The 22,048-nt window shown below is 47.5% G+C and overlaps 1 protein-coding gene across 1 annotated transcript in view; it reads left to right on the forward strand.

Annotated features, from left to right (window-relative positions):
* The window catches only part of PGM5 (phosphoglucomutase 5), a 152,132-nt gene that overhangs the window by 121,487 nt on the left and 8,597 nt on the right, over positions 1-22,048 (forward strand). The window contains exon 10 of the mRNA XM_040988748.1: positions 4,902-5,036. Within this exon, the coding sequence (XP_040844682.1) occupies positions 4,902-5,036 (135 nt within the window). The remainder of the gene's footprint in view (positions 1-4,901; positions 5,037-22,048) is intronic.

Genomic DNA, 22,048 nt, shown 5'->3' on the forward strand with positions numbered 1-22,048 from the left:
ACACTTCATCATAGAAGTACCTGGGGAACTTCTCAATGCTTCAGTGACATTCCACAGAAATTAAATCACAGTGCCTAGGGGTTAGTCGACCACCAATATTTAATGTCCACAGCCAACTCATGTGCACAGCAGAGTCTGTAGTTTGTGATCCCCCGGCTGGAGACAGCAACCCCAAGGTTCAACCCCACTGTTCTCAACTCATTCTGACCCTTGTTGTGGGATATTCCAAGGAACGAAGGATGTGTAGATACAGTAGGGAAGTCGCCACGATGGGGATGCACTGTTGTCTTCCACAGCTTCCCATCAAGGTGGACACACTGGCACAGTCCGCCATGCGGTGTGGGAGTGTGCTTCATTTGGTTTGAGAGGCCTCCCTAGAGCAGAGGGAGGCCTTCAGAGACAGGCGCAGTGGGACTCCAGGGCCTTCCCTTGTTGGACCTGCAGTAACATTCCTTCACCCAGGTCTGTGAAGCGCTTCTTGTGGGGTGCGAGAGAGATCACGCCAGACGAGTCTAGGATGTATGAAGGGGTCTTTATTAAGCAAATCAATTCAGTTTGAATTGAAATTCTGAGAAAAGCAAATGGTCATTACCATGAAATCCATCCTTGGAACTGAAGACCCATGTCCCAGCTTCCCCAGCAATGTAAGTTAACCTAAGAGACGTGCAACGAACAACCTGGACACACTTACACATGTGCAAACATGCACCTTTTCCTGCTCTCTCTGTCCACATTCCATTACTGCTACATCTCCCCTCACCTCTCCTGGAACTCTGGAAAGTACAAAAATTAGAAACAGAAAGCATGTTAGCATTTGCATCTTGGCTGACTCGCCCAGAGAACAGAGGGTGAGGTATGTAGGAGCGATGCTCAGGGGCTACCTGTCCTGAGTCTGCCCACAAGAAGCAGGAGAGCAGACAGGTGCTGGGAAAGGGCCAGGTGTCAATGCAAGAGCGACAGAAGCACGTGACCGAGAGAGTGTGTCCCTCCCTCTCATGAGCCTTTATGAGGGCTTGAGAGGGGCAGTGGTTACTCACCTCATTACCGTCCCCTGTCAGCTTCCCTGTGATGACAGGGGAGCGTCACCAGCCCACAGCGGGCAGGAAGTACTGTGTAAGTGGGAGAGGTGTGGCTTCCGAGCTCGTGACAAGGAACCACGACACCTGCTGTCATCATCCTGTGGATGACACCACCCGCTAGGCATCACCCTTGGATGATACCACCCGCTAGGCATCATCCTTGGATGATATGGTGGGAAGCAACACGCATAAGGCTCTACCCCACCCCCATCAGATCTCATCAGCTAAGGGAGGACCCAAAGACGAAACTGGACCGTTCTAACCTTGTCAAGGTTCAGGCTGTCTTGAATACTTTGTAAAAATCTGTACTGAGCCTTATTTCCCGAAGAGGATTTGTGGTACAGAATGAAGTTGGAATATAAATAAGAAACTAAGGCTAAAGAATATATACATGCAAGCTGAGATCAAAAGTTCATAATTAGGCCAAGTCATAAGGCTCCACTTGGGTTGAACCTCAAACTTGAGATTGAATATCCTTACAACTACATGGAAGAGGGAAATGTAGTTTGCCAGAAACATCTTATGATTAGAAAGGAAAAGGATGTTAATTCTTTAGGGAGGGCAAGGCTCTTGCGGAGTACCCCTGGGGAGCTTCCGACAGTGTCTACGAATTGTTTCTGTACTGATGACAAAGATCAGTTTGCAGTGCCTTGCAGCATCCCGCAATAAAAGCAAAAATACCAAGTTAAAATTCAATTTACTAAAAACATTTCTAAAGATTTAGGTGACCAGAAATAGGTCGATCTGTGCCAGAACATGAGCCAAATGAATCTACAGCTAAAAGCTGAAAAACCTGGGAAATGAAGGAAAGTAGAGACTCTCATGGTATCATTAATGTCATTATCAATAGAATTTCCTTTTACTCGGATTTTCATAAGGCCTATGGCTACATGTTGTTCCTGGTCTAGGACTGGAGGGTTGCTCCGACCAGCAGAGCCAGTAACGTGGACAGGGAGAAGACCTGGGGATGAAGCACCGACAGGTGACCAGTGATGGTGGCAGTCTCTGCGAAGTCTCCTTTTATTGCTCCTTCACCTCTCCTTATATACTCTTCCCCCCACATCCTCATTTAGCAGGATATTGGATACAGATGAGTCCAATTAGTCTAGGTGTTTTTAGCCACAAGCCCATTTCCTGTTCCTGCCCAGCTCAATGAGCGCTAATCAACTCCTTAGCCCACAACACAGGGTATATGCCCTGTGTTATGGATATCATAGTGGTTTACAACAAGGACTCAGCAAACATTTTCCGCTAAGGTCTGCAAACAAAACATTTCAGTGGGCTTTGGATCTGTGTCACACCTCTTCCTGCCACCGTACTGTAAAAGCAGCCAGGGACAGTACGGATGTTGAGCGGGCATGGCTGTGGTCCAGTCAAACCTGATTATGCGAACAGGCAACAGGTCAGTTTCACCTACACTGGGAATTTGCCAACCCCTAGATAGCCATAAAAATGAAAGCAAGGTACTAATAGGACCTGGGAAAATCTTGGTTGGACAAGTTGAAACTGATAAAAGGGGATGAAGAACATGGCTTGTGGTAGGGGCGCAAGTTCATTAAGTTCATGCAGGAAACATCTATGTATCAAGACAGCCAGGGGGAGAATTTCGAGGGGATAATTCTCATCTCCAAAAGAGCAAGAGAAGATATTGGATTATTTCTAGTATGTTTCATGTGCTTAATTCCTTTACTATTTTTTTCAAGTAAAAAATTTATTTGGGGCCCGGTGTGATAGCCTAGCAGTTAAAGTCCTTGCCTTGAAAGTGCTGGGATCCCATATGGGCACTGGTTCTAATCCCGGCAGCCCTGCTTCCCATCCAGCTCCCTGCTTGTGGCCTGGGAAAGCAGTTGAGGACGGCCCAAATCTTTGGGACCCTGCACCCGTATGAGAGACCCTGAAGAAGCTCCTGGCCTCGGAATGGCTTGGCTTGGGCCGTCGCAGCCGCTTGGGGAGTGAACCATCGGATGGAAAATCTTCCTCTCTGTCTCTCCTCTTCTCTGTATATCTGCCTTTCCAATAAAAAAAAAAAAAAACTTTAAAAAAATCATCTATTTGAAGCTACCTGATGTAGATCCTAACTGGTCTTCTATGAGTGTAGCCTGAAGCACAAAGCTGCTACTGCTACCCTTAGGAAAAAACAAAAATGTGATATTATTGTAAAAGAATAGTTAAGAGCAGATGAAATATGTTGATGATTTATGATGAGCTGAATTCTTAAATACTTCCCACTGGCAGGAAACCATTCTGGAAGGTTCATTGTTGAAGGGCAGCTTCCTTAAAGCGCTGAGCAGGAGTGGGCATTTGGTGGGGCAGTTGGGATGCCTGCGGGGGCTCAAGTGTAAGCTTCTTAGTCAATTTCAGTTCCCTGCTAATGTGCATCCTGGGAGTAGCTGTGGTGGCTGGAGTAGCTGAGTGCCTGCCAGCCATTTGGGAGACCCTGATGAGGTTCCTGTCTCCTGCTTTGGCCCGGCCCAGCCCTGGCTGTTGTATTTGGGGAGTGAAACAGCAGGTGCCAACTTCTCTCTGTCTCTGTTTTTCCAATAAAAAACTTTTTTTTAAAGATTCATTTATTTTTATTTGAGAGGCAGTTTTACAGAGAGGAAGAGATACAGAAAGATCTTCCGTCTGCTAATTTCACTCCCCAACTTGCTGCCATGTTCTAATTGATTCATCTGTGCCATTTGGAATCTCCAAACTAGTCACCTGTCTAGCACCATTAGGGAATTAATAAAATGGTTTCTCCTCCTTGTGATAAACTATTTTGGACTCATGGAGGGTCTTTGCTTGCATGTTCCCAGAGCTTTTCCCAGATACCTAATCCCTGAATACCTAAGCATTCTGGAATGTTTGCTTGATGAATGTATCATAGGTATTTTTCTTTTTTATTTTACACTCTTTTTATTCTGCCCATTAATGATCTAGAGAAGGAAACTGGGGGGCGGGAGCATCACCGCAAGGCCCTGCAGACCCCAGGACATAGGTTAGTCCACTGCACCTCGTCTGAGCCGAGGTCTGTGAGCGCCGGCAGGTGCCACTATTGGCTTATTATTAACATGCACTATTTGAAACCAGGGAAGTTTCAAGCATGAATTTGCCACCAGAGGCTTCTACTTTTTCAGAAGTTAACAAGTCATCAGACATTGTATCCCTTCCTCTTTTCCGCCTGGTCCCTACCCACATGTTCATGGATAGCAGTTACCCCATCATCGCTTGTCTTTGGAGAACAAATTACCTTCAGCAGAACTGATGGTATTACCATCTGGTCATTATTGTAAAATATCCCTGCCACGAATAACAACAAAGAGTGATTTGGAGGTGCTCTCTGCCAAGAAGAAATGAATTGTGGGTGGCACGTGTGGGTACAGCCACAGCTCTGCAGATCTTCCCCATCACAGGGAAGAGCAGCAAATACAACAGGTGCAGGCCATTTGTCTTACTGTCATAGATCAATTACCTGCCCCCAACACTGAGTAGATTTGTAAGAGGCAAACTTGGGCTCCAGAGCCATTTATAAGGTCATTATATCTTTGTTACCTCCACTCCTTTCTGATGTCTACTTCCCCAGAACACACACACACAAAAAAAAAGTATTCAAGCATCTGTTCATAGTCTTACTTCACAAAGCAGTGATGGAAATTGAATGCAGAGACAGATGGATCACCTGAAATAATTTGCTGAACTGTCTGTGCTGTGTGAGAGCCTGGTGCCCAGTATGAATTGCCCATGATCCTGATCAGACACCCGACTTCTTTAACGGGTATCAATTCCGATGGCCTGTTAACTCAGATGTTCACTGATCCATTCTGATGCTCTTGGTCTCAGGGCCTGAGGATCATCTTCTCAGATGCGTCACGGCTCATCTTCCGGCTCAGTTCCTCCAGTGGTGTGCGGGCCACCATCAGACTGTACGCAGAGAGCTACGAGAGGGATCCCAGCGGCCATGACCAGGAGCCCCAGGTACAGAGGCAGAGCTGTGCTCTCAGTGTCTGTGTCTTCATTGCCCCCTGGCCGACCTGTGGAACTTCAGTGCGAGTCATTTTACCTTCTGAAATGCTATAGTGATCGTCTCGGCTCAAAGAAAAGCTTAGTGTGACACTAAGCATGTTTAATTCATTCATTTCAGTGTTTACAGTATAAAAATTGCTGTAGGGGGCAGAGGATGGTGTACCAGCAGATAGGATCTGAGGATCCACGTGCAAGTATGTATGGGACGTGGGTAGGCTGGCAGGGCCCCAGCCTGGCATGGCACACCGCCAAAGGACCAGGCTTAGGGATTTGTGTACTCCTGGGTATAGGGGGCTATGGATTGCTCAGGGAGGCAGGACTACTGAGGGAGTCCCTTCTCAGAGATGTCCACCAGCCAGGCTACTGCAGTTGGAGGTAAATGAAGGGCTGAGCCCAGGTGATTTGGAGGGGTGAAACCAGAGGACCTTTCTAGACTGGCTAGCCTGACTGAGCTCAGCATGACTATCCACATCACAGACACTCACAGGTACTGAAATTAGGGACAGGCTGGGCTGGTCCAGGCCATAACATCCACAGGTGCATCCAATATATTTAAGTGTTGGGTGGACAAGGCTACAACATTCACCAGCACACACAAAGACTAAGCCCTATGGGGCAGACTGTGCCAGGAGGGCCCAGCATCTGTTGGCCAGTGTGAGATCTGTGTCTGGAAGTGGGTGTAGTGGAGGAACCTGTAGAACTTGCCTGGTGGGCCATTGCTCCCACTAGTGAACATTGTAAGTCAGGCCAGGCAGGGCTGTTTCACTTGTTGATAGGTGTGTGAGTTGGCTGTGGGGAGTGTGGACCAGGCAGGGCTGGGCCAAACCATGCATGCACAGGAGCCAGGATAGGGTGCAGGCCATGCTGTGCTAGACAAGACTATCACACCCACTTGTTTGCATGAAAGCTAGGGAGGCGGGTAGGCTAGGCAAGGATAGATTGCAGCATGTACCAGTGAGAGCTGGGACTGGGGCTAGGCCAGGCCATGCCAAGCTGCAGCGTTTGATGGCAAAAGCCAAGTGAGTGATGTGTTATGCTAGGCTGGGTCAGAGCAACCACTGGGAAGTACAAGATCTGTGGCTGGGAGCAGGTCTGATCATGGAACTAAAGGGATGCCCCGGCTAGCCTGAAGTTCCTGTTGGTGAGCGTGAGAGCTAGTATGGGGAGCTGGATGTGGCTACAGCATCCCTCAGCATGGGTGTGGACTGGGCCTGGGGAGTGCCCAGTGGGCTATACTCCAGCACCCACTGGTGCTCACAAGAGTTACAGTGTGTATAGGACAGGCTGGGCTATGTCTCAGCACCTGCCGAGCCATGTGGAAGCTGAATCTGGGAGTGGGCCGGGCGTGGCTGGGCTGTAGTACCCAACAGTAACAGATGGAATGGGTATGGGCTGGTTGGACAAGGCCACTGCACCTGCCAGGACAGTAGGTGGGTCAAGTCGGGTTGGGCCAAGAATCCACTGGTGTGTGTGAGATGTGTGACTAGGACGTGACCTGACATAGGAGCTTGGGAAACTCCTTCGTCAGGATGCAGTCCCTGCAGATGAGCATAAGAACTGAGGCTGGGAGCAGCCAAAACTAAGCCAGGTTATAGTAACGGCTGGCACACATATGAGTCAGGCCTGGGGTGGGCCAGGTTGGGCCAGTTCACAACACCCACTGGTAGATGTGAGAACCAGGACAGGATGCAGCAGACCGTGTTGGGCTACAACACCAGCCAGTTTACACTAGGGCCGAGACTGACAACAATCCAGGCTGGGCTAGCCTGCAGCCTTTTCCAGTGTGAGCTAGAACTGGGGGCAAGCTGCGTAGAGCCAGACTACAGCACCCACCAGTGAATGCTGAGGTCAGACCGGCCGTGCAAGACTGGGCTGTAGCACTCACCAACACAAGGAAAACCACGAGGGGTTGGTGGGGAAGGGCAAGCCTGGTGAGGAGGCAGTGAGGACCCCTCTGCTGGGCCATTGATCCTGTTGGTGAGCATGAGAGCTGGGACTAGGGACAGACCAGGCTGGATAGGGCTACAACAGCCATTGGCCTGCATATGGGATGGGTTGGGGGAATCCAGGGCAGGCTAAACCAGCGTTCCACTGGTGCGTGCATGATCCAGAGTAAATGTGGGCATATTTGGCTCTGCTGCAACGTTGGCTAGCAGTGCTGGGACTTTGGGCAAGTCCTGTTAAGCAGCAATGCAGAATCACCTGGAAAATGCAAAATCCAAGGCTGGGGGTGGGCCTAGTAGGGCAACTGTGGGCACCTCCCTGATGGGCTGCAGCTCCCACTGGTGAGCATGTGAACCAGGCCTGGAGTGGGCCTGGCTGGACAAGCAGTGGCACTCGTTGGTGTGAGTGTGGGCTGGATAGTGGAGTCAGTTGGGCTGAGTGAGGCTTCAACACCCTTTGAAATGTGCAAGAGCCTAATAGGATGCAGGATATAGACTGAACGATTCTGCTACACATATCAGCATGTACAGGAATCAGGGTGGGATTGGACCTGGTGGGAGTTAGTGTGGGTCGCTCTGACTAGGCTGTGGTTCCAGCTGGGGTATGTGAGGGCTGAATGTGTGGTGGGCAGGCTGGGCTGGACTGTAGCATCCATTGGTTTGCATATGAGATATGGCTGGGGACAGAATTGACCAGATGACTGCAACCACCAGTGTGTGTGTAAGTTAATGTGGGTGACGGACTGAGCCGGACCCCACACTGGCTGGCACACACAGAAGTCAGGTCTGGGGTCACCTCTGTAAGGTTTCTTTGGGGACCCTCCCCTTCAGCTAGACCATTGGACTCAAGTCCAACCATGGAGAAAATCACAGGATCTGTGGTCTAACCATGGAGTGCGTGTGTAAGAACTGGGTCTCCTTAGTTGCTGAAGCTTGTGTAGTGGGCGGTATGCCCATATGCATAGGCAGGGCATGACAAACAGTTCATTGAGGCCTGCAGACGATGTCTAGTGTGATAGAGGACAGAACAAATTGGACAGCTCTCCAGATCAAGCTTTGTCAGTATCTGGGCAAATGGAGACTCTAAGGTGGACTACGTCAGCCAATGGACCTTGGAAGGATTTCGTCATCCTTGGAGCAATGAAATCAACAGCATCTTAGAACTATCAAAACCACTTAAGCAGTACCCTGGGAACATGCTCCACATTGGAGACCCTGGGTTGACTTTGGGCGGCCATCCCCTATTCCTGGGTAATGATATCATTGCCTGCTGGGAGGCCCCTTCTCACCCCACTTTCTCCAGACATAAGAAGAAAAAGGAGATTGGAAGCAGTTGTTTCTCCCATTCCTCATCCATCCCCTCCCTAATCAGTAGTCCACATGGGCGTGCATCCTTTTCAACTATGTAAACATCATGAAAATATAATGAATTTCCATTACAGTCTCCAGATATGACAATTGAGACTGCCGTATCTAGTAACAAGTTATTTAACTTCATGCCATTGTAAATTTCTATTTTTCTTTCTGTTGTTGATTTTGTATTATGACTTTCATTTGAGGGGATGTACAGTAGCTGTGAACTGGAGACTTAACATCCAGATGTGAGGATACAATGCAATATGCATTTCTACTTCCAGACAAAGATGGACTCCCAATGAAACAGTTTACTGTATCTTGACAATAGGATGCTGGACTCTCTGCCATTGTCCATGTCTGCAATGATGGACATATGACTGCGTACGAAGAACTATACTTTAGTAATGATATAGAGGAACTAGGTGTGGGGGGAAATTGGGGCTGGGATAAGGGAAATCCCAGGAGCCTATGGAGCTGCATCATAAAATGATAATAATAATAATAATAATAATAATAATAATAATAATAAAATGTTAAAAATATAATGAATTTAGTATTAAAAGATATAAAAGTCAATAGGTAAGTCTTTAACAAAACAGCGGTAATAAAAACCAGATTGACACTTTTGCAGTTCAGTTGGAGGGTGATCCTTAGAAACCGTAACCCTTCAGAGCTTTGACTATTTGTTTGTGAATTTTCAATCTCCAGGAGTTTGGAAAATGCTAGGTTGGAACATGACCTTGAAGTACCAAGTGCAAACCCGGGCTTCCTCCCTGATAATTGCTGTAGCAGCTTCTCCACTCCCACAGTCATGGAGCCACCCTCACTGTTCCCCAGCCACAGACCTGATTCAAGCAAAAGCATCCATGTTGGGGGAGTAGAGGCCTGAGGGTGGTTGTCAGGGTTACCAGTAGTGTGAGGGGACAGGGCAGGTGGCCAGCATCCAGCCTTTGGCCCCTCCACACCCACGCATGGGCTTTGCTTGCCAGGGACTGGGTCATGCTAGGCCAACATAATTTGATAGTGAGTGCGTTTTGCCCAAGATAGTACCAAATCGTGCCGGACTTGGAAGCTTACCCTCTCTTTCCAAATAAGAGTCGCGTATGTCTCACATTGAAAGGGCAGATTAAGTCAGAGCCTCAAAGTCCAGAGCTGTGGGCAAAGTGAACGACATTCCTGGCCTCTCCAGCTCTGACTCACTTTGACACCAAGCTGTTTTTCTTCCACATTTTTTCCCCCTATTTGCACAGGGTGAGGGGTTACGATGCTTGCCTACTTTTCTTTACCTTTTATCATGGACTACATCCAGGTCATTAGAACTGGGCGAAAATAATGGTGTATGTATATGGGCCTCTCCCTGAGGTGGCCCACAAAAACAACAGTGCTTTTTTGGGGCAACACATGGGCAGTGTTTTCTGAAAGGCTTCCTTTAAAGCTGTAGAAGATTGTGGGATGAAGAAAGCGTAATCAATGCTTGCTGGTTTAGAGTTTACCAGTTCGAATGGTTGGGGGCTCTCATTGTTGATACTGTGGTTGATCGCTAGTGGCTAATTTTCCCTAGTTTGCTTATTGCAAGAGTTTTTTTTCCAGACCCCACCAGGTGAACTTCACAGCACATCACTAGACTAAAAAAAAAAAATTTTTTTTATTACAACAGGAGTTCTTTATTAAAATACTGTATCTTGTTTACGCCCTATTGTGTAACACGTGTAAGTGAGGTGTAGCACATTTAGGCGAGGAAGATTTTAAGAGAAGTTCTAAACCCTTAAGGAAAGAGAAGATCCGCCTCAGCAGGCCTAGCTGTTGTCATTGTCGCTCAGTTCTCCCAAGGTCCTGGCACTGCTAAGACCACCTGCCGCTGCTTTTCCTGAGCTTCAGAAGGAAAGGCCTTTGGGGAACTGTTAACAGTGATCACAAATAGACATGTTCAAGCAGCCAGCGTTGTCACTGATTGAGAGGGCCCTGTTGCTTTCTCCGCTGCAGAGAGAACTTATTCCATCTGATCTCGTGGAGAGAGATCATCTGTGTTCCAATTCAACAGGTAGACTTGTTGTTTGTTTTTTAAAGATTTATTTATTTTTATTGAAAAGGCAGAATCACAGGGAGAAGAAAAAACACAAAGATCTTTGGTCCATTGGTTCACTCCCTAATTAGCCACAATAGCTGCAGCTGAGCTGATCTGGAGCTAAGAGCCAGGGGCTTCTTTCCGGTCTCCCACGCGGGTGCAGGGTCCCGAGGCTTTGGGGCATCCTCTACTGCTTTCCCAGGCCACAAGCAGGGAGCTGGATGGCAAGTGGAGCAACTGGGACTCAAGCCAGCGCTCATTAAGGATCTCGGTGGATGTAAGGTGAGGATTTTAGCTGCTGAGTCATCGCAGCAGGCCATCAGATAGTTTTTGATGATTTGAGTGCCCTAACTGAGGGAATTTTGCAAGAAGACAGAATCCCCTCCAGCTGTGTGGTCAACATCTGGCAACATCACTTTGCACATGAATCAGGGTTTCTCCTGCTATTAAATGGGGGGGGTAGGGCAGGCTTTAAAGTGACACTGATTGTTTTGTGGCAGTATTCACAACTCAGTTTGTTGTAAGCATGAATGTCTGCTCCTCTGGCTAGATTTTTTTCCATTCCTACCCTTTCCGTGTAAGTGATTGTGCTGTTTGCTTTAAATTGATGTTGAATTATTTCTTATCCACATCAAATGCGTGTTTTTTTTTTTTTAATTCTATTGTATTTGTGAATTCATGGCAGGGGAGGAAGGGCATGGGAGGGCCCTGAGTGATAAGGAGGTATTTGTCCTTGGTCATCAGGAAGCCAAGTGTCCAAAGGCCTATTGCTAGAAGATTACATCGTTTTGAAAAACAAGATTAATTTAGCTGGCAACCTGTAGGATTTCAGTGAGCCTTGAAACCAGTTCACACTGGTTGACACTGGGGCTGCTAACTATTCATTCTCCTGCCTTTTGCTCCTTGGAGCCATGCGTGGGTGGAGTGGTAATGGACAATGGACAGCCAAGAGGAAAAGGAAGGAGATGTTTTGGTTCAGGGTGAAAGGAATCACAGACACTCTGATTGTGGCTAATGAGCCTTTGGCCTCAGAGCCAAGGAGAATGCCGCCACACCCCTTCCTCTAGGGTCCTTGGGGGATCCTGGCTTTCTCTGGTCTGTCCTACAACCAGAGAAGCTTTGTCTACCTCGTAAGATGTACTTAGGACATCTAAATATAAGTCCTTATATCTTTGATTTCTTTATCAAACCAAAGTCCATTTGTCATTTTGCTCAAGTCATCTTTTTCTTTTTTTTTTTTTTTATTGATATACAGATATATGCAGATATACAGAGAGGAGAGACAGAGAGACAGAGAGGAACGTCTTCCGTCCGATGGTTCACTCCCGAAGTGGCTGCAGTGGCTGGAGCTGAGCCAATCTGAAGCCAGGAGCCAGGAGCAACCCCCCCCCCCCCCCCCCCCCCCCCCCGGTCTCCCACACAGGTGCAGGATCCCAAAGTTTTGGGCCGTCCTTGACTGTTTTCCCAGGCCACAAGCAGGGAGCTGGATAGGAGGCAGGACCACCAGGACACAAACTGGTGCCCGTATGAGATTTCGGCGCATGCAAGGTGAAGCCTTTAGCTACTAGGCCACAGCGCTGGGCTCAACACAGGATCTCTCATTTTGCTTGCTCTGTTTGACTTTTCTTCTGGCTCACATAAATAGTTTTTAAGATGTTTATGCATTTGAAAGGCAGAGAGAGAGAGAAAGAGAAAGATAAATAGAGACAGAGAGAAACTGAGAGAGCTCTTCTACTTAGTGATATACTCCATAAATGACCACAAGAACGGGCTGAGCCAGGCTAAAGCCAGGAAGAGCCTGTATTCCATTCGTGTGTCCCATGTGACGGTGGAGATTCGTGTACCTGGACCATCTGCTGCTGTGTTCTCGTCACATTAGTAGGGCACCGCATCAATGCTAAAGCGGTGGGGGCGGCACCATGGCATAGTAGGCTAAACTTGTGCCTGCGGTGCCAGCATCCCATATGGGCAATGGTTTGTGTCCTAGCTGCTCCACCTCAACTCCAACTCCCTGCTTATGGGTTGGGAAAGCAATGGAAATCGGCCTAAATCCTTGAATCCCTGCACCCACATGGGGGACCCGGAAGAAGCTACTGGCCCCTGACTTCTGCTTTCATACCAACTCCGTGCTGGCTATACTTGGGCTTTCTGGGGGAAGGATCCGGAAATGGACAATGTCTCTTCTCTCTGTGCCTTTCCTTTCCTCCGTGGCTCTGCCTTTTAAATAAAAATAAAATGAAGTTTCTTTTAAAAGAAAAAGCTGCTGTGACTTGGAACTGCGGATCACATAGGCTGCTGGCATGTAGGTGGTCACTTAGCCCCAGTGTGCCATGGCGCTGGCTGGCTTATGTTTTTCTGAATTGGTTCGTCTGTCTCCACGTGGTTGAATGCTGCAGCAGGAGCGAGGACCATGTCCATCTTGGTCAGTGTATCCCAGCACACCCAGTCTGGAATTTATGATAAATGCCCAATAGAACTTTGCTAAACTATGGAATGTGACTGTTAATGATGTTGGAATACATATGGAAAGCTAACATATTCTGTATTCTGCTTGATCTCTGATGCTGTCATCAGGTTTCTGCCAATCAAGGAGCTTTTGAATAATATAAGTTGCCATTTTTTAAAGTCCACGAGATGTGTTTTATATACATCCATTAGCTCATTCAGGATTTCACTGGGCCCAAGGAAAAATTACGTGGCTTTTCTTTTTTTTTTTATTAGATTTGTTTATTTTTATTACATAGTCAGATGTACAGAAAGGAGGAGAGACAGAGAGAAAGATCTTGCATCCGATAATTCACTCCCCAAGTGAGCACAACGGCTGGTGCTGTGCCAATCCGAAACCAGGAGCCAGGAACCTCTTCCAGGTCTCCCACACGGTGCAGGGTCCCAAGGCTTTGGACTGTCCTCGACTGCTTTCCCAGGCCACAGGCAGGGAGCTGGATGGGAAGTGCAGCAGCTGGGATTAGAACTGGCGCCCATATGGGATCCCGGCACGTTCATGGCGAGGACATTAGCCGCTAGGCCATGCCACCGGGCCCAATTACATGGCTTTTCCAAGCAAGGAAACGGAGTCACAGTGCAAAGTCACAGTTAAGCTGCTGAGTTAGAAATTCAAGCCAGATCTTTCTTCTACTACCGCAAGTCACCTTATCTACCCCAGTGCTTTCGGTCCACAGGAGGCCGTGTGCGGGGCCTGCAGTCGCCGTGTGCGGGGCCTGCAGTCAGAACCCCTGGGGAGCATGTTTGATCACATACGCTTGCCAGTTCTTTCATTTTCTGACATTGGCTGGGCTTCCACAATTTCAGTTCAGTTGGATTGATTTCCGACATTGTCTGGAGTTCAGCCAGACCCGCAGGGCAAGGACTTAACTTCTGCAAGACTTTCCTCATTTCAAATAGCAGCGGCAAATGCGGCTCCCCAGCTTACCGCATCTCTTCTGGGAGGGCCAACAAATGTGACTCACTCCCCAAGTAGCCTCATTGAGCTCAGTAATTCTCTAGAAGGACTCGCTGGACTTAGGAAAGCACGCTGTGTTACTGGGTTATTTGAAAAGACGCAACGCACGAACAGCATGGATGGAGCGGGCAAGGCTTCCTTACCTTTGTGACGCACTTCCTCGTGTTTGCCAAGCCCAGGACTCCCTAAGCCCTGTTGTCCTCAATGTCTTTTGCATGAACCCCATCTGCATTTCTTTCCCTCTCCCTGGAGGTCAAGGGTGGGGCTGGAAGTTCTAACTTTCTGTCAGTCCAGTTGGGTCCTCTGGCAGCCAGCTTTCAACTTGAAGCTGCTTCTGGGCCCATCAGATCCTCCTTTTACAAAATGACAATTTTTTTTTTTGGTCCTTCATGTGAATTAGCAATGTGTAGACTTCATGCAGAACTTAGCGTGCTGGGGTCCACATCATCACACAACAAGTGAAATCGGCAAACCCAGCACTGCCTGCATCCCATGTGACAGTGCTGCCTGCTGTCAGAACTTCTGCAAAGGCACCGGGGACTTGGGCCTCTGCCACCCAGGTGGGAGACCTGGACCAGTTCTTCCGTCCCTCCGTCCCCCATTGTTCTTTCAAATGAATCGTTTTTATTGTAATAAAAGGAATACTGTGCTAAACTCTGCTTATGCTTCTCACCGTTTGAGGGATCTGGAATTTACAGAATAGGGCCCGATGTTATAGCCTAGTGGTTAAAGTCCTCACCTTGAAAGCGCTGGGATCCCATATGGGCACTGGTTCTAATCCTGGCAGCCTTGCTTGCCATCAGCTCCCTGCTGTGGCCTGGGAAGGCAGTCCAGGACAACCCAAAGCCTTGGGCCCCTGCACCCGCGTGGGAGACCCGGAAGAGCTCCTGGCTCCTGGCTTCAGATCGGCTCAGTTCCAGCTATTGCAGCTGCTTGGGGAATGAACCATCAGACAGAAGATCTTCTTCTCTGTCTCTCCTCCTCTCTGTGATTCTGTCTTTTCAATAAAAATAAGTAAATCTTTTTTTAAAAAAAATTTACAGAATAAAATCAGAAATTTAAATAATATAGGAAAGACTTAAAATCAGCATTAACCTCCAGAGTGACACATAATTGGGTATTTGCCACTCAAACTTCTTACGGAAAAATTACTTTTTGAAACAAGATTTATTGATTGATTTTATTGGAAAATCAGAATTACAGAGAGAAGGAGAGGCAGAGAGAAAGATCTTCTGTTCATTCCCCAAGTGGCTGCAATGGCTAAGCTGTGCCGATCCAAAGCCAGGAGCCTCTTCAGGGTCTCCCTCGCGGGTGCAGGGGCCCAAGGCTTTGGGCCGTCCATGACTGCTTTCCCGGGCCACAAGCAGGGAGCTGGAAGGGATGTAGAACAGCCCGGTTGGGATCCTGAAGCATGCAAGGTAAGGAGACCTTAACCACTAGGCTATTGTACCGGGTCTGAAAATTTTAAATTTTGATATAATATATGTCTATGCATGTTTGCATGACTGAATATAATTTTGCAATCACAACAAATATATATGTGAAGAGATTGCGCTGTTATTTGAAAAGGTACAGAAATGCCTGAATAGCCATATATGCCAGGAAAACTGTGAGGAAATGCTTTTTTTTTTTCTTTCTGTGTTGCTGTTTTGTTGAAGTGTGGGAGGAGGGTGGAGTGGTACAAGGAGAGCGTGGGAAAGATGCACGTGGTCTGGGTAGGCTGTGAAGTGTGTGGCCATGCTGAGGTGCCGGCTGATACTCTGGGGTGAGAGGTGAGCCCAGGAGTCCTTCAAGCCTGCAGGACTGCAGGAAGTGCAGAAGGATGGCCAGCTGTTCTCCGTCACTAATAAATATGGAATTTGAGGCGATAAACTCAAGTAGATCTGGAAGGAATTCAGATGGACCGTTTTAACAGCTGTGCAGGCTCCTGCCCGGTGATTGATTGGATTTTTCTGGAAGTTTTTAGGATTTCATAGGTTCATCTGCTTTTAGAATTTAGCCAGGGGTTGGAAGGAAAGGACTAAGCAATAGAATGTTTAGAAATACTTTTAGCCTTTTAAATTTGGGATCTGGGAGTCAAGTTCTGATAAGAGGGGTTAGATTTCCCCCTAGTGGCTTAGACAGGAATTTAGTCCGGGGGGGGGGGGTGGTGTGTGTGTGTGTGTGTGTGTGTGTGTGTGTGTTAACAAGTTTTTCACATAGCCCGGAGCCAGATGTGCTTCTTTCTTTCGCTTGCTCTACTGAAGTCTGCACCCACACTGCTGCTACGATGCTTGCTTTGACAAAGCACTTCTTGGCCTCGGCAGTCACCTGTGGGCCTGTTGCAGACTTGGCAGGTGGTTCTCGAGGGTTCGAGATGACTGCAGAGAAGGGATGTTTAGAACTGGTAACAGCGGGTCTTGTTCTGGGCAGCCCAGTGATCAGGATTCCCTTGAAGATGCAGGATGAAGCGCCACCCCCCCCCCCCCCCCCCGTCTGCCCACACTGTGCCCGGTCTTGAACTTGGGGTAGAGTGCGTGTCTGCCTCTGCCACTGGGATTCACAGTGCCGCCCACCGGAGGACGTAGCCCCACCCCCATGGCATCAGAGATGAGAGAGACCCGCATTGCCGAAAGTAACAATAGTTTTGACTCTGCCGGCCTACCCCACAAATCTGTTAGTGGTCTTGATTCTGGCTTTGGTTCAAGTTTGGATGAATCTCTGATCACCTAACGCTCTGAACCAACTATATTTCCTTTTCCCATATGTAATACAGTGTAAAAACAAGATTAATTTTAAGAGAAGTTTAAAAAAAGCAAACAAAAAAATTTCTTTCTCTTCTGATGATATTCTGATTATCTAAAATGTTAAAAAAAATAACTTTATATCAAATTCTTTTTTTGTTGTGGGGGTTTCTGCTTTGTGTTCAGACACAGCGTGTGGCTAAGTTGAAGCTGTCTGTATCCACAAACCCCCAAATCTTGATGTGTCTTGTTTATTTTTCTGGCCTAAAAAAGGCAATGTGGCTGAATTTGCTTTGATCACACAAGCCCTAGCTCTCCCCATCAGATAAATGGGTGTGACAAGCTATGCCCAGCACCAGCTTGCTTTGCCCAGCATTTTCTTTGTGGCAGCCCACGTGCGCAGTGCCACCAAGTTTCTGTGCCTTTCAGCATGCAGTTATTCGAGTCTGTTGATAATCAAAGCTCAGACTTCTTCTTCTTTTTTTTTTTTTTTGAAGCTGTACCCTTCTTTGGTGGGGAGTAAATCATTGGCTTTGCTCTTCTGTGAAAGTGTAACTCAGCCAACGGATAGTGAGTAAGCCTGGAGATTGGCTGTGGCCTTCCAAAGAATGCTGGGGACTTGGCGGTCCAGTAGAAGCAGCACTGCCTGCTCACCCCTCCGCTGCTGCTCCGCTGAGTGTGTGCACAGAGCAGGGGCCCTGCACACCCCAGGGGAGGAAGGTGACTCTGAGCTCTCCCGCCAGTTACTTTTCTTTCCCATTGTCCTTTTCCAATTGTTCTTGCCTCCTGGTAACAGCGGGATATCTGACAAAGTCCCTGGAGGCAGCATTTTAGTACAGGAATGCTTAGGCCTCTGGGTTCCTTTTTTTATTCTGCTTTTAAAGAATTCTTTTGTCTTTTGAAAAGTTGACCTCACAGGGAGACTGCAATGGAGACAGGGCTCTCATGGGCTGATTTACTCCCCCAGTGCCCTCAACAGTCAAAGCTGGGCTAGGGTGAAACTTAGAACCTGCAGTGTCATCCATCCCTCTCACCTGACTGTCAGGGACTCAAGGACCTGAGCCAGCACCTGCTGTCCCCCAGCGTGCACACGGAGTGGGATGCTGCAGTTAGAAGCAGAGTGGTACTCAGGCAGTCCACCATGGCCCACAAGCATGCCAACTGGCACCCCACCTGCCATGTTCAATACTTACCTTACGCTCCTGACAATCTTGGTTGGTAGAAATATCATGCAAGGTAGCTTGAGGCCCTGTGCATTCCAAAATGTATAATTTAGAATGGATGTGGGAGTAGTTTAAAAGATGAGTTACATTATTCTCAGATGTGGGGCTCCTGTGGCAGGAGGTGACTGCTGTTGAAAAGACAACTTGTTGGAGCCGGTGGCATGGCCTAGCGGCTGAAGTCCTCGCCTTGAACGTGCCGGGATCCCATATGGGCACTGGTTCTAATCCCGGCAGCTCCACTTCCCATCCAGTTCCCTGCTTGTGGTCTGGGGAAGAGCAGTGGAAGATGGTCCAAAGCCTTGGGGACCCTGCACCCACGTGGAAGACCCTGAAGAAGCTCCTGGATTCAGTTATGCTCAGCCTGGGCTATTGGGGCCACTTGGGGAGCAAACCAATTGGGTGGAAGATGTATCTCTCCATCTCTCCTTTTCTGTGTAAATCTGCTTTTCAAATAAAAGAGAAAAAGAGAGAGAGAGAGAGAGAGGCACTTGCACATGGATGGCACACTGCAGGGGAATAGATTATTTGCTGCTCGTAAGATTTCACAAGCTTTGGGCTCAGCAGGGCTGCAAGATTTCGAAGCAACAGAAAAAAAAGAGGAAGAAAAAACAAAAATTAAAAAAAAAACACCAGCTTGATATAGAGAGGAAAAGAGAAAACCTCTGTCAGTCTTCAGGTGGCTAACATTGCTTGGGAGTGCTATAAGTTTTCTTTCTTTTTTTTTTTTAATGATAAGTGTGTGTGAAATCTCTTTATTTTTTCAAATGTTACTTGTTTTTATTATTACATTTTATGATGCAGCTCCACAGACCCTGGGATTTCCCTTATCCCCTCCCCAATTCTCTCCCCCCTCACTGAGTTCCCCTATATCATTACTAAAGTATAGTTCTTCATACACTGTCATATGTCCATCATTGCGGGCATGCAACCACTTGATCGTAGACTTGCAGATTTCCAAACTCTAAGCCAAACAATCCTCTTTTCTTCCTAAGTAGCCTGTCTCTAATATTTCATTACAATAATGAAAAACTGGTTCATGTAGTCTGTAATCTAACAGATAATTCACAAAAACTCTATGGGCTACCCATAGACCACTTATTAAAACAAACTTGCCTATTCAAAGTGCAGCGTTAGAAAGAAAGAGATCTTACATCCAAAGCTCCACTCCCCAAATGTCTGCAATGGCTGGGACTGGACCAAATGAAACCCAGGAGCCAAAAATTTCATCCAAATCACCCATGTAGACGCAGGGTCCCAGGCATTTGGGTCATCTGCTGCTGCTTTTCCAAGCGCATCAGCAGGAAGCTGGGTCAGAAGGAAGTGCAGCAGCTGGGAGATGCCCATGTAGGATGCTGATGTCACGGGGGCAGCTTAACTTGCTGTGCCACAACACTGGCCCCCAGCACGGTGCCTATTTTTATTTTCAACATGTTTATGTGTTCATTTGAGAGAAAAGGAGGGAGGGGAAAAGAGACAGATGTCCCTCTGCTGATCCATAGCTGGTAGTGGGTTAGATACATTCTAGTTGGAAACTCAGCCCATGTTTCCATGCGGTGGGGGGTGGGGACAGCATCTCTGGGTCTGAATTATCAGTAAACTGGACTTGCGAAGCAGAGCCATGTATAACCCCAAGAATTCATGTATGAGAATCTGGGCATCGTAACTGGAGTTACACACACTCACACACACACACACACACACACACACACACACACACACGTGAAAGGCAGAGCTACAGAAAGAGGAGAGAGGGGGAGAGGGAGGGAGAGAGAGAGAGATCTTCTATCTGTTCACCCTACAAATGCCTGTAAAGGCCAGTATTAGGTAAGGTCAAACCCAAGAGTCTGAAGTTCCCTCTGGTCTCACATCAGTGCAGGGACCCCGGTACTTGGGCTATCCTCCACCGATTTTGTTAGCATATTGGCAAGGAGCTGGATTGGAAGTGGAGCAGCCAATACTTGAACCAGAACCTATATGGGATGCCAGCACTGCAGGCAGAGTCTTCAACTACTGTACCCCAAACTGGTGTCTTAGTCCAGACAATAAATGCCCATGCCAGACCACTGATTGTCACAGATAGAAGTCATGAGGTTTTCCTCACAGAATGTTTTATGGTCATAAAGTCAGGGTTGCAACTCCAGCCAGTCCCCTGACACATCCTCAAATGGATTCATGCATTTGTGTTTTGTAAAGAGAAGGGATCACCTTGCCAGACAGGAGGCCAAAGAGCCTTCCCAGCAGCACAGCTCCTGTTACCTTAGGGAATATCTTTAAGAGCCACCACTTTGGAGACCATTCTGCCAACTTATGATCCCTTGATGGACAAACTCACACCTATCGAAACAGTAACATGGACTACACAGTCATGAAACCAGATGGTCTTCTAGGTGTGGAGGCGTCATACTTAGCTAAAGTAAACCTAGACGTTTAGGCAGGTGCACATCCCCCTCCCCCCCAACACACACACCTGCATGGCTGCTCAGATGCGATATGTGTTTCTGTACCGCATGTTGTATCACTTCAGGGACCAATTCCCTGTGATAGCCCGGAGCAAATGCAAGTTATGTACTCCCGGGGCAATTCCTGGGTGTTCATAAACTCAGACGATAGGCTGGGTACTCGTTGAAATGTGTAGGGCATAGGATATATGAAACAAGATGTTGTTGGCATGGGGCAAATGTTTGGCTCAGCAGTTAGGGTATTGGTTAAGATGTCTCTAGCCATGTCGTAGGACCTGGGTTTGATTCCCAGGTCCAGCTCCCAATTCCATCTCCCTGCTGATGTGGACTCTGGGGCACAGAGATGGTGGCTCGGGGTAACTGGGTTCCTGCTATCCTTCTAGAAGACCTAAGCTGAGTTCCCAATTCCCAGATTCAGTACAGCTGGCTGTTGTGAGCATGGCTTCCTTTTAATTATTATTGTTATTATTTGTTTAAGAAGCTTCATTTTTTTAATATATGCTTTTATTGCATTTCATTTTATAACAACGTTTCATAGGCTCTGATGTTCCCCCTTGCCCTCCCCCCATAGTGGGTTGCTCCACCTTATTGCAGTATTACAGTTCAAATCTAGTCTTGTTTCTTTCAATGCGAGCATGTGCCTTGCATAGTATCCAGTGTCTTATTGCCCAGCTGAATTCAACAGTTTCTTGGGGAGACCAACTCTGGTCTGGAGACATAGCTGGCAGTAAAAAGCTTCATTTTAATTGAAGTGATTTGCAAAATGTATTTTTGGGTCAACATTGTGTTTTAGCAGATAAAGCTACTGCCTGTTGACACCCGTGTCCCGTGCAGATGCTAGTTCGAGTCCTTGCTGCTACTCTTCTGGTCTAGTTCTTTGCTATTTTGCTTGCAAAAGTCAAAAACACTTAGCCCTACACCCACATAGGAGACCAGGATGAGGATCCTGCTCCCACCTTTGGTCTGGCCCAGCTGTGGCCATGGCAGCCATCTGGGGAGTCAACCAACAACCAGAATATCCCTCTTTCTGGAACTCTGCCTTTCAAATAAATACATTATTTTTAAAAAGACATTCTTTTTTAGAGTATGTATGAATCGACATATATAAATTGACACATACATAACTATAAAATGATACATGTGTCTGAACATCTATGGAGAGAGAGATTTGAGGAATGCAGTGGCTTATTTAACAGAAATCAGATGAGCTTCTTTACTACTCTTCCAACTTTGGCAACTGACTTGAGGATATAAGGAGGCGAGGATGATGGTGGGGGTACAGATCCCAGTTTTGGAGACAGCGCAAATGAAAGAGCACAGGCCATTGGATCATTTGTTCTTATGCTCTGAGGTGGCTGGTCTTGGGTGTTGAATTTAAATGTGCAGAAGTTAGTTCTTGTCTGCTCCAGCCTGCAGAGCCAGTAACGTGGACACGGAGGGGGTCTGGGGATGAAGCACCGACAGGTGACCAGTGATGGTGGCAGTCTCTGCGATGTCTCCCTTTATTGCTCCTTCACCTCTCCTTATATACTCTTCCCCCCAACATCCTCATTTAGCAGGATATTGGATACAGATGAGTCCAATTAGTCTAGGTGTTTTTAGCCACAAGCCCAGTTCCTGTTCCTGCCCAGCTCAATGAGCGCTAATTAACTCTTTAGCCCACAACACTTGTCTACCATTTGTTTGTATAACAACAGGTGCATCTGTACCCACTCCCAGTGCTGGGCACTGCCCT

This window comes from Ochotona curzoniae, unplaced genomic scaffold (genome assembly GCF_017591425.1).
Source record: "Ochotona curzoniae isolate NIBS_2020 unplaced genomic scaffold, NIBS_Ocur_1.0 contig_50, whole genome shotgun sequence".
Classification (NCBI taxonomy): Eukaryota; Metazoa; Chordata; class Mammalia; order Lagomorpha; family Ochotonidae; genus Ochotona; species Ochotona curzoniae.